Source organism: Cervus elaphus, chromosome 10, assembly GCF_910594005.1.
Source record: "Cervus elaphus chromosome 10, mCerEla1.1, whole genome shotgun sequence".
NCBI classification, from domain to species: domain Eukaryota; kingdom Metazoa; phylum Chordata; class Mammalia; order Artiodactyla; family Cervidae; genus Cervus; species Cervus elaphus.
Window position 1 is genome coordinate 14,491,131 of NC_057824.1, and position 12,654 is coordinate 14,503,784.

At 45.1% G+C, this 12,654-nt stretch overlaps 1 protein-coding gene across 9 annotated transcripts in view; it reads left to right on the forward strand.

The window, feature by feature from the left end:
- The window catches only part of LOC122702153 (coiled-coil domain-containing protein 166-like), a 36,287-nt gene extending 26,299 nt beyond the window's left edge, over positions 1-9,988 (forward strand). For 3 of the 9 annotated variants that reach the window (XM_043915642.1, XM_043915641.1, XM_043915643.1), the window contains 5 exons: positions 454-493; positions 709-727; positions 8,666-8,761; positions 8,796-9,179; positions 9,269-9,988. In XM_043915642.1, the coding sequence (XP_043771577.1) occupies positions 8,737-8,761; positions 8,796-9,179; positions 9,269-9,921 (1,062 nt within the window). In that variant the 5' untranslated portion in view covers positions 454-493; positions 709-727; positions 8,666-8,736 and the 3' untranslated portion in view covers positions 9,922-9,988. Of the gene's footprint in view, position 1; positions 494-708; positions 728-8,665; positions 8,768-8,795; positions 9,180-9,268 lie in introns of those variants that run through there. The other 6 variants (XM_043915647.1, XM_043915645.1, XM_043915649.1 and 3 more) reach the window with 5 other exon arrangements.
- The last annotated feature ends 2,666 nt before the right edge of the window (positions 9,989-12,654 follow it).

Below are 12,654 nucleotides of genomic sequence, written 5' to 3' on the forward strand. Positions count from 1 at the left end.
AACTGATTTTCTAATACATTGAAACTGAACTTAAATTGTGATAAGAATATAGAAACATGCCTCTTTTGATAATTTTACATGAATAAGGAGGAATTGCTAGTTTTTTCTCTTATCATCTGAGTAAAGAATTTCTTTATTTTTTTCTCTTGTTACCTCCTGCTTCATAAGCTCTGATGAGAACTGAGTACTTGGTACACCTGTTTGTCTTTGAATATCTTGATGGTGACAACTAGGGTATATCACTTACTGATATTTCTCAGGGCTTAAGATAACGCCTTAGTAAGTCCTCCATAAAGAGTTGTTGAGTTAACCGAAGAGGGGAAGGATATGGCTTATACATGTGATATATGATAGCATTGATGAACTTAGTGGTTAAAGTTAGTTTTAATAAAATTAAACCTTGTTTTAAAAATAATGTTATAGACTGTCTTCCTTTTTCCTTTCTTTAAACAGATAGGAGGGACACGAACAGAATCACCAGCACTGGCTGAAGGTAAATATGTCTTTGGGGGAAATGATTATTCAAATACATGTGAAAAGTTATGGTTTAAATGAAAAGTGATATCTGCTAAACATAATTTAAGAAAACTGTTCTGTGCATATTATTGAACTGCTAAAAATGTCTCTAGGAAAATACCTTATATTGTTTAGTTTCTGTCTTAGAATGGGAAGTAATGTAGATTAATTGGAACTTTTTTTTTTTTCCAGCTTCCTTTCAATAGGAGAGGTATGTGTTTTTCCTTGAATTCCTTTCTAAGTCAAATTTTTAGCTATCACCAGTATAGTTGAGCAGGAAAAGTCCAAGCCATAGTTCTAGTAGTTAGAAATAAAATGTATGTGTATATTTTGAAGCTAGCTAGAAGGAAAGACATTTTTACATACTTTCTTAATATAAGAATTCTAGCTATAATGGATTTTGGTCCTTTTATAAAATGGTGAAAGTAAAGAACGCAACAGCAACAGTAAATAGTCGCTGTTAAAGGGTCCTGAGTACCTAACCATTTACAATCCTGTGATTGTTTTAATTATAACAAGTTAATAGGTATTTGAAAATTAATTTTTCTATAGATATACTTTTTCTTGTCTAAGTGAAAATGATCAGCTTAAAGTCCCTTTTTGTTTTTTTCTAATCATAAGCAGGTATTTATATTTTAAAACTCACCTGTCATTTTATTATAATGGATATGATTATGACAGTTATGGTCATTCTTTGGAATTGTAATCACCTCACCCACACTCTCTATTATAGGGCAGGAGTTACCCCCCTTTTATTTTGTTGTTGTTTCATGAATTCTAATAATGATCCATGGTTTTATGAAGTAAAATGCATAGAATTAAAAAAGAAACCCGTTATTATTGAAATACAGTTAACAAATACTAAAAATACAAATTTTTGATGCTTCTCACATTAGAGAATAACCTTTAGTGACAATTTAGTTAAGTACTGTAATTTCAAATAATGATAAAAAATAAATAATGATGAATTTGTAGTAATTGTAATATGAAAATACCTGTGATTTTTACCAATAACACGTTCAATAGATATTTCTAATCCTACAGTGGCTTGTTGCCTATAATCCTAATTGAAGGAATTGCTAAATTTCACATAAAGGTTAGTAAGAAGTTTCCCGTTCAGGTTCACAGATCACCGAGTTCTTTCTCTGAACCTCAGATAAAGAACTCCTATTAGTGAAAAATCCATTAGACCTTTCTTTCTCCATCATGTTTGAGTAAGTGTAGAGTTTTTTATGTCTGTATAACTAATCTTAAAGAAGTAGAGTTACAATCCATTCCTTAGGAAATATCCTAACAGAAATAGCTTTGAAAAAACTTCTAGTTGCTAATCAGTAATCACAGAAACAGCAACCTAGTCTGTAGAAAAGGGAGTAGAAGAGGAGTTATACCTTGGAGAGACCCTGCCTTCAGAGAACTCACGTTCTAGTTCAAGGAATATGAAATAAACATGTAAAAAATAGCATGTCAGCTTGAGATACTTAAAGTTTAACACAAGAAATGTCATAACTGTCATAGGGAGGATGCAAATAGTAAGTGCTCTGATGTTTGTGTTACCGAAGCACACAAAAAAGGTCAAGACTTGTAAAATGTCACCAAGTGTCTGCCAGTTGCTTTTTTTGAATAGAACATTTGTGGGGTTTTTGTTTTGGGTGTTTTTTTTTTTTTTTGCTTGTGGTCCTTTGATTCTTTCTATCATTGTAATCTGACTCTGATACCATATTTTAAAGATGTTCTTAAAAGCCGCGCTGTCAAGCAGCACAGGGATTGTTTGGTTAGTTTGGTTCCAGGAGGCCGGTGAGAACTGGGACCAAGGAGGAGAAATTAGCAAGTTTCAGCTTCATGCAGGTTTTGTGTGGTGGTTGAGGATGGGCTTCATGTCAGATTAAGTGTGTCATTTGATTATTGGCTGAAGTTTCTAAAAAGTTTTAAAAAATTGACTCAAGTCTAGAAAGGTGTCATTTGAAAACAGAATGACTTCCTCTTTGGATGTACTCATGCTGAATAAAGTATTTAAGCAGAGACTCGATTACAGCTTGGCAAAGACAGATGTTGTAGAATACATTCTTACTAAGGTTAGATGGTCAAGCTTGAGTCTTCCATTTTAATGCATGTCTTAGTTTGGGCTGCTTTAACAAAGGACCACCGACTAGGTGGTTCATAAACAACAGAAATTTATTTCTCACTGCTTTGGAAGCTCAAAATCAGTCCGAGGCCAGTGTGGATGGTCCCTTCCTGGTCTAAGATTTTCTTACTCGTTGATGATTGGATATTAAACCTTTCTGTCTGGTATCTTTCACTCCTCATGGTGACTGTTAACGTTTTGGAGAAACCACAGGGACGTCCCTGATGGTCCAGTAGTTAGGAAGAGTGCTTCAAGTGCAGGGGGCAAAAATTTGATCCCTGGTGGGGGAATTAAGATCCGAATTTGCTACACGGTACAGCCAAAAAAAAAAGAAGAAACCACAGTCCATCCAAAAAAAAAAAAAAAAAATGGAATTCTTGCTTCAGAGAATACCTTTTAATTCAAATTATGAGGGAAAGTGGACAAATTTTTTTTTAATTAAAAAAAAAATTATTTTAGCTGTGCTTTGTGGCATTCAAGATGTTAGTTCCCCAACCAGGAATCGAACCTGTGCGCCCTGCAGTGAAAGCATTGAGTCTTTACCACTGGACCACCAGAGAAGTCCCTGAAGGACAGTTTTTAAGAGCCTCTTAACCATTACAGTCATAATGTACTAACTAGAGATTCTTATTTGTGTTTATCAAATACTGGCAGATTTCTCTGAGCTTGGAGGTCTCCTGCTTTCCCCCTTTTCTTCTGCTCTGAAATCTCTGAGGGAAAAGAATGATGGTGGGTTCTTATTTCCTCCTTTTCACCGCCTTGAGACCTCCTTACCTAGGAGTGAGGCCCAAGTTCCTTGAGAATGAGGCAGAATGTGTATATGTAGTGGACGAAAACGTCTCTGTAGCCCTTACCCTCCCCGCCAAGATATGTTAAGAGGCGATTTTTCTGAGGATGAATGTTAGGTTTTAGGATCAAGATTTTAAGAATTTTGGCTCTCACTGCTGTAATGCATAAGAACATGAGAAATACCAATGCATATTTGTTCGGAGGTGATAAAGAGTGTTGTGGGAAGATAACATTGCTGTCTAGTTATCAGCAGTTTATCAGCAGTAAACCTTTGCCTGTTAGCCTTGCCCTTAATTAAGTTTCTCAGCTTCTGTGGCGGAGAAGGCAATGGCACCCCACTCCAGTACTCTTGTCTGGAAAATCCCATGGACGGAGGAGCCTGGTAGGCTGCAGTCCACGGGGTCGCTAAGAGTCAGACACGACTGAGCGACTTCACTTTCACTTTCCAGTTTCATGCACTGGAGAAGGAAATGGGAACCCACTCCAGTGTTCTTGCCTGGAGAATCCCAGGGACGGGGGAGCCTGGTGGGCTGCGGTCTATGGGGCCGCACAGAGTCAGACACGACTGAAGCGACTTAGCAGCAGCAGCAGCTTTTGTGGAACTTATAGTTTAATTATTCCTTTGTAGTTAGCACATTGCATAAGCTTACCGCCTACTTTGTAAAGTTGCAGTTTGTTTCATTGGACCTAAAGCTGCACCTTTTACGGATGCCCTTGGTTTAGATACGCTCTTCTTTGATGAACAAGCTTTTTTCACTTGAATTTTAATTCATTGATTAATTCAACTAATGTTTATTGAGTAGTGACTATATAATAGAATGTCTGCTGGAGGCTAGAGTTTATTTAGGAATTTAAAAGCTTAAAAAGAATTCCATGAATCTACCAGCCATTGAGGGACTAGAGTATTCCCTAAACCTCTGAAGTTTCCCATTCCTGTGGCCCTGTGCCTTCCCAGGGATAACCAGTATTCTAGATTTTGTGTTTATCATTCCCTTGCCTTTCAATGTATGTATTTTTACCACATACAGGTATTGATATATGTAATTTTTCCGTGATTTCAAAATAGTGGTAGGTTTTAAGAAAGTGAATTCAGAATACTGCTTTTGTTCAGTGGTCATAGTTTTTAAAGAAAAACCTTCATAATCCTTATAAAATAGGTAATTTTGAGTTTCAGAACTTTTTTTTCATGTTTCCATCATACACCATCTTATACACTCCTAAGTCACTTACTTAGAACTTTGTACTAGCCCTTGTCATATCCTGTGTCTGTCCCTGAATGCAGGACACTCGAGCAGGAAGCATTTCTTTGCTTTCTTCTAAATTTGCAACTCAGGCGGCTAATTTGCCTAGTGGCTTAATTTTTAATGGCTGGGTGTATGGAAGAGTACCCGTAATCTCTGAATCAAATTCAAAGATGCCAGGACAATCTGATGTAATATTATTTTATCATGGTTCACTTTCATTTAAGGAGCAATATTGGTCTCCTAATTTATTGTACTTATTGCACATAACCAGGCTTCCTAGTGAGTCTTTTACTTAAAATAGCTTAACTAAGCTTATTCATTTTTAAATACTAAATTTAAGTGTATCCACTAGATGTCAGCCTTAGGAAAGGTGTATCGTACTATGTGTAGAATCACAGCCAGAAGAAATGTGAGAGGTTCAGTCTGGGTAGTAAACTGACCTGTGTAAAGTCACATATTTTGTGATAAAATCAGAACTAGACATCAAAATCCCCCAATTTTCATTCCATTCTTTATGTCACATAAACAAAGTTATTGGCCTTTTGTTTAAGGCCAATAACTTAACTCCCTGTAATCGTTAGACTAATAAAATATATTGATCTTGACATGTGCTTGTGAGATTTTAGTACTACTATAATGATACTGTAGCTGCGCACCCAGAAACACCTAGAATCCTGCTTCTTGCTCTGCCCTTGCACTGCAGGGAACACAGGTTCAACCCCTGGTCAGGGAACTAAGATCCCACGTGCCTTGTAGTGTGGTTAAAAAGTTAAAAAAGAAGAGAAAATGTCACAATGGTGGTTTCTAGGAGCTAAGGGGAAGGAGACATGGAGAATTGTTTAATGGTTATGAAATTTCAGTTTTTCAGGACTAAAGATTTCTGAAGATCGGTTGCATAACAATGTAAAATATACTTAACACTCTGAACTGCACACTTGAAAAGTTTTAGATGGTATTAATACATTTTATATTACGTGTCTTTTACCACAATTTAAAAAAAAATATCAAAAAGCTAGTTCAAGGCAAACAATAATAAAATATCAAAGGATCTTGCATTCAGATTGCTTGCTAAAAGGGTCTTTAAAGTTTCACTACATGTTGAAGAGTCCAAGACTGACTTTTTTACTATGTGTGATATTTGTGCATAAGAGACCAGACAAAACTCAAATCAATATACCAATGATTTTTGTTAAAAAAAAAAACAAAAACTTTGTGATGACAAAAAGATTAGAAAATAAATGTACATTTACACAATTTTTTAGAAAGTAACACAGAGTGTAGATTCCGAGAGACTGGTGCACAGATTCACTGGGTATATAAAACAGCGACAAAAAGAAATGAATTCTTTGCTCATTCTAGGAATTAGTGGCCAGTTGGAATTAGAATAGAAATTGCTTTAATTATAACATACAAATAACTGTAATTACTTTTTTCCTATTAAATTTTTCCACCATTTACAGGTATGTAGTGGTGGTGTTCTGTATGAAGTTATTTAAATGACCTTTCCACTATAAATCTTTGGATAATAAAGACCTCTTTCAGTTCTGTCCTCCATGCAGATGACTTCCAACTCCATCTGCGGGTCAGAGCAATGTAAGTTTTCCAAATGCCCCTGGACATTTTACTTCAAATGTTTCTCTGTTAATTCATATTCAACATGAAAAAGTCAAACCTGTCATTGCCCTTCTAAATATTACTTTTGCTCTTCTTGATGTCAACGTACACACCACACCAACTTAAATGAAAATACTGGTGTCATTCTGTCTTCTTCCGTTTGCTCACCTGTCATTTAATGTGTCCAAGCCCTGCTGACTTGTCTTTTGAAGGCTGTCTTTCATCTGCACTCCCTTTTTCTTCCCTCCAAGTTTCATTCCTTCTGGCCCTTGCCCCTCATGCCTAGGTGAGCACAATAAACTTCTCTTTTGCCTCCTCACTTGTTCAATTTTTTCCTGTTCTAATTCTACCCAAATACACCTCTGTTAATCTTTTTCATTATTGTTGTTTATGTGGATGTTTTTGTTTTTTGGCAGTGACACATAGCACATGGGATCTCAGTTGCCTGACCAGGGATAGAACACATGCCCTTTGCATGGAAGCTCAGAGTCTTAACCACTAGACCACCAGGTAAGTCCCCAACGCTATCTTTTAATGCAGCTCTGCTTCAGCCAAAACACTATATTCATTCTTCCGCAAACTTGCTTTTCTTTTCCTGTCTCTTGGTTTTTACACCATTATCTCATGTTTTCTACCTCTCAAAATCCTATTCAGACCCCAAAGCCGCCTTTCTTACGAGTGCAAGACTAAGTGTGGAACACGTTTTTGCTTACATCCTGCAGAAGGCAATTTTCCACACATGTAAACCCAGAAGTAACATAGCAGGATACTTCTTAATTATATAATCATGACTCATGTGCTCAGTTTTCATTCCAATCCCAAAGAAAGGAAATGCCAAAGAATGTTCAAACTACCGCACAACCGCACTCATTGCACACGTGGACGGATGAGCCTGGTAGACTGCAGTCCATGGGGTCGCTAAGAGTCAGACACGACTGAGCGACTTCACTTTCCCTTTTCACTTTCATGCATTGGAGAAGGAAATGGCAACCCACTCCAGGGTTCTTGCCTGGAGAATCCCAGGGACGGGGGAGCCTGGTGGGCTGCCGTCTACGGGGTCGCACAGAGTCAGCAAGGGAGATGAGAACGATTAATCTCTTTTGGTGGTGTCTTCACTGCCCGAAAGCAACCAAGGCTCAGGAAACCTCAGTTTCTCTATCAGAGGAAAGGCAAGACTCTGGGTGTATCTCACAGCCTTGTGGTCTGATATCAGCCTCAGAGCAGGCGTCAGGGGCCTTGCTTTCCTCAGTGTCCTTCCCATAAAACATCCTTCATGGCTCTCAGCTTGCCCACAACCCATTTGCCATCCTTCTGGGTAGGTCCCCCTCCCTAGTCCCCACCTGTGAGCAAAGGGGCAAAAGACACTTTCTCCTTGGAAGAAAAGCTATGACAAATCTAGACGTCATTGATGTCTCATCGAAAGTAGAGACATTACTTTGCCAACAAAGGTCCATCTAGTCAAAGCTATGGTATTTCCAGTAGTCATGTATGAATGTGAGAGTTGGACTATAAAGAAAGCTGAGCACCAAAGAATTGATGCTTTTGAACTGTGGTGTTGAAGACTCTTGAGAGTCCCTTGGACTATAAGGAGATCAAATCAGTCAATCCTAAAGGAAATCAACTCTGAATATTCTTTGGAAGGACTGATCCTGAAGCTGAAGCTCCAATACTTTGGCCACCAGATGCTAAGAAATGACTCACTGGAAAAGTCCCTGATGCTGGGAAAGACGGAAGGCAGGAGGAGAAGAGGATGACAGAGGATGAGATGGTTGGATGGCATCACCGACTCAACGGACATGAGTTTAAGCAAGCTCTGGGAGTTGGTGATGGACAGGAAAGCCTGGCATGCTGCAGTCCATGGGGTCACAAAGACTCAGACATGACTGAGCGACTGAACTGAACTGCACTTTCCCAATTTGGAACCAGTTCATTGTTTCATGTGCGGTTCTAACTGTTGCCTTTGGGGAATTCAGCTTACCCTAGGGCAAGCAGACCTGTAACTAGATATGGCATTATTGTGTTGATATTGAGATGGGGTGCACAGAAGGAACAGCTATGGGGGCCAGAGGAAGGACAGAAGACTCTGAAAACCAGAGACCCAGTGTGGAAGACAGAGGAATCAGGGTATAGCTGGGCCTGATTCTGGAAAGGGTGGGCCCCAAGCCCAGGGGCTTAGCTTCTAAGTCTGAGAAGAGCAGACGTGTCTGAAGTAGATGTATGTCCCCTCACAATGACAAGACTTCAAGGTAAGGTCTGGGGCCTTCCAGCCCTGAACTTTCAGAAGGACGCGGCCAGGGTCCGGTAAGACCCCACTGGTAGAGGTTGGGGACAATACGCTGAACCCTGATTGACCCCAAACTCCTGATTCTGCCTCCCGCAGGTTCGTGACTCCTAGAGTCAGTGGAAGCCGGAAGTTTCGGGCTTGGGGGGTCAGGGCTACGGGCCCGACCCATGGCGCCTAAGAAGAAGGGGCTGCGCGCCGGGCGCCAGGGGGGCCGCGGCGGGAGAGGGCGCCGAGCCGCCGCTGTCGGAGCGCCGTCAGTACCTGCATCGGCAGCACAAGGAGCGCTCTGAGGAACTGCAGGCCTGCAGGCAGCGCTTGGAACAAGTGAGGGCTGACAACCGTTTGGTTGACAGCGAGGCGGCGCGCCTGCGCGAAGGGAACCTGTTTTCCGTCACCTACCGGAGCAGGGGCGCGCAGCGCTGCGCCAACTCCGCCCATAGGCGTGATCGGGAGGGCGGCGTGGACCTGCCGCAGATTTACAGGCAGCGCGCAGAGCTGACTTCAATCTACCGCGCCCGTGAGGACGGGCTGCGCGCGCAGCTGGTGGACGTGCAGGCGCGCGCGGCGCAGTTGGAGCAGCAGGAGCAGAAGCTGCAGCTCGGCATAGTCAGTGCGCGCGCGCCCGCGGGCGGGCCGGGCTGGGGCCGGGCGAGGTGGGTGCGCGCCGCGGACCGGTGCTGACCCGTGCCCCGCCCGCAGGAGCTGCAGCGGCAGCAGCTGGCCCAGACCCGGGCTCTGCGGCGGGATCTGCTGAAAATGGGTGTGGAGGACAGGCAGCAACTCCACTGCGCGAGGCAGCGCTGGAGCGCCAGGCGCGCCAGCAGGAGGCGGTGGGCGCGCTCCGGGCGCGCATCCAAGCCACATCCATCCGGGCGGACCGCGGACCCCTGCGGCCGGAGTTGCCGCCGTCCCACCGGGCCCAGGCGCTGCGGAACCAGCCGCGCCAGCTGCCGGACCGCGGCGAGCTGGAGGACACGCGGGGCCTGGCGTGCGTGCTCGGAGGCGCGTCCTTGGCCCGTTTGGGCCGATACGAGCGATCAGATGCGGGCTCCAAGCTCCCGCCCTTGCGGGTGTCCCACCGCCCTGCCAGGGTAAGTGTATCCGGCCCGGGGTCCGGGGTCGCGTCCTTTACACCGTCCCGACCGGACTCTGAGGGTTACACTTCTAAAGTTGCTTACACGATCCCCACCCTCCCTGGGAAGCTCGTCCGCAGGTCTTATAGCCCATCACCACCGGCCCCGGTGGACAGCGACCAAGATGAAGCCGCCTCGGGAGAGCCCGAACCTACCTCGAGGAAGGCTAGTGAGGCCAGAAGGCGGCGGGGAAAAAAGTCCACTTTCCCTGCTAAATAAAGGCGTGACTCCTTCCTCCACTCTCCGCTCTGGCTGTGGGTTTTTCATAAATGCCCTTGATTAAGTTGAGGAAGTTCTCTTCTGTTCCTGGTTTGTTGAGTGTTCTTACCATGGAAGGGTGTTAGACTTGATCAAATGCTTTATCTGCACATGTACAGTTGTTCTCGGAGGTACAGAACTTGATAACAACAACAAAAACAGTAGCAATACTGTACCGCACTGAGAGCTGAGAACCACTACTGTGGTCTCTCCTGACCCCAACTGCTCCCCTTGCCCCCCGGGATCCTAAAGCCCCCGAGAGCCCCCCTCTGGCTACAGATGGGCCGGTATCATCTGCCTTTTTTGGAGAGAGAAGAGAGAGGGGCTTGCAGCTGCCCAGGTGTGAGCATCGGACAGGTGTCTGAGATGGGAGGGTCCTCGCTGCTGCCCCTGATCAGTTGTAGTGTGGGCAGGGGCTTCTCCTGCAGACCTTGAGTTCTCTGCCCTTGATTCTCAGAGCAGCGACGGGTGAGTGAGCCCTGGAGCCCGCAGGGACCCTGGGGCCCTGGAGGCGGAGGCTGAGAGGTGGAGGCCGCGAGGGGGAGGCCGGGAGGGGGAGGCTGAGAGGTAGAGGCTGGAGGGGGAGGCTGAGAGGTAGAGGCTGGGAAGGGGAGGCTGGGAGCGGGAGACTGGGAAGTCGAGGCTGGAGGTGGAGATTAGGAGAGGGAGGCTGGGAAGGGGAGGCTAGGGCTCAGCCACCTCATCAGACCACAGTTGGTGCCTGGCAAGCATCTGGGACAGAGTGGCTCCTAAACTCCTATTTTGAAAGAATGAATGGATGAATGAGTCCATGAGTGGGACGATCCTGAGACTACCAGAATAGCAGCAGGGACAGGGGCCCCAGTCCCAGGTTGTGAAGGACAGACAGATCTCAGGTCCATCTCATGGGAAGCAGAGCATCTTCAGGAGACAGAACTGTCCTGAGCAAATTCAGACTCTGGGTGGCCTCACCTTGGGCCCTTCCCTTTTGCACAGGCACACATGCAGAGTGAGCAGACCTGCAGATGCAGACACATGAGGGTCTGTGCCCCTCTGGGTCTCCCAGTCCTTCCCCATCACCTCCAGAGCTGACCTACCCTGGGTTCCCCTCCCTGCATCCCAGGTCCAGCTCCTCCCTCAAGGGGCTCACAGTCTAATGAGAGCAAACACCACCACCTGGACCTCCACGTCAGCTGGTACCCTCCGTATAGACATTGAGCCCAGGGTGGGGGTGTTGCTGGGAGAGCCTGGGGTCCTGGGGGAGATTGGAGGGGCAGCTGGGAGGTCTAGAAGAGCCTGGGGGATCCTGGGCTCCTAGAGGGGCATGACTGTTTCTAGCTCAACCAGCTCTGAGGGCACACCTGGGGGTGTAGACCCCCGGCTCCGCCGGCCCGTGCAGTGGAGCGGGGAGTGCCAGAGCAGTGTGAATCTCTGCTCCTACCAGGTAGACTGATGTGCGCACCTGCTCGGCGACAATGACTCATTGCTATTGTGCCGTTTTCTGAAAGGCACTAATCCATTCCCTGATAACTAGGGGGAGCCGCTACTGGCAGCAACAAAGACGCAGGGCAGCCAAAAATAAACAAATAAGTACAAAGAGAGGGTATGTTCATGAGCTCAGAAGTGCCTCCAAAATCTCTGTCAGACACTAAAAGTAGCGATCACCAAGCGATAGGACCTGTGCAGACAGCAGAGCTTCAGGTGCCGTCATCCTCCTCCGCGTTTGCGCTGAGCGTAACCCCTGTAATCGCGGCACTGGTCTTGCAGCTCCGCCTCGTCTGGGGCTGATCCCCGAGGCTCTGTCGTCTGAGTACGCCTCCCGTCTGCAACCTCCCTGTCCCCTCGTTTCAAAAACCATCTCCAGTGTGGCTAAGCTTCATCCTTTGCAGGTGGATTTATCTTATGGTAAGAGTCTGGTGCTAATCAAGAGCAACCTCGAAGCCCCTTGAGGACCTATGTCTTATTTTCTGGTGACTTCTCTCTTTTATTCTGATAGCCTTGGAATGGAACCTGGGAAATCATTGGCTGTCTACACAAGCTTGTAAAAACTGTTGCTGATTTCGAAACGTGCACAACATGGGGGTTGCAAGCTCAGGTTTATTTATTTATGTTTTAATTGAAGCATAATTGCTTTGTAATATTGTGTTGCTTTCCGCCACACGGCAGCGTACATCAGTCGTAAGCATACGTGTGTCTTCTCTCTCTTGAACCTCCCTCCCACCCCTGCCCCTTCCACCCCTCTAGGTTTTCACAGAGCACCGGCTTGAGCAGCCTGTGCTAACAGCAGCTTCCCACTAGCTAGCTATTTTACACGTGCGAGTTATGTTTCAATGCTACTCTCTCAATTCATTCTACCCTCTCCTTCCCCCGCTGTGTCCGCAAGCCTATACAACTGCAGTTCTGTTTGGGGCAAAAGGAAGACTGAATCCTGGAGATAGCATTTCAGATAGCTAGAGAAACTGCTCCGAAGAAGTAGGGTATATAGAAGTCTTGCAAGAAGGACGGGTAGTTGGGAGCACCACAAGACTGCTGATGTTGAATAAGCCAGGTTTCCCAAGTTAAGGAATTCAGCCTTTTTCTCTGTAAGGGAAGATTCCGAGTCTGGACTCACTGAGACCATTCCTTGGTTATGCACCTCAGCTAACCGGAGCCAGGATCCTGCATCTCCACACCCTGAGTTTCCTCAGGGCGTGGCCACAGGCTGACAGCTGCTAT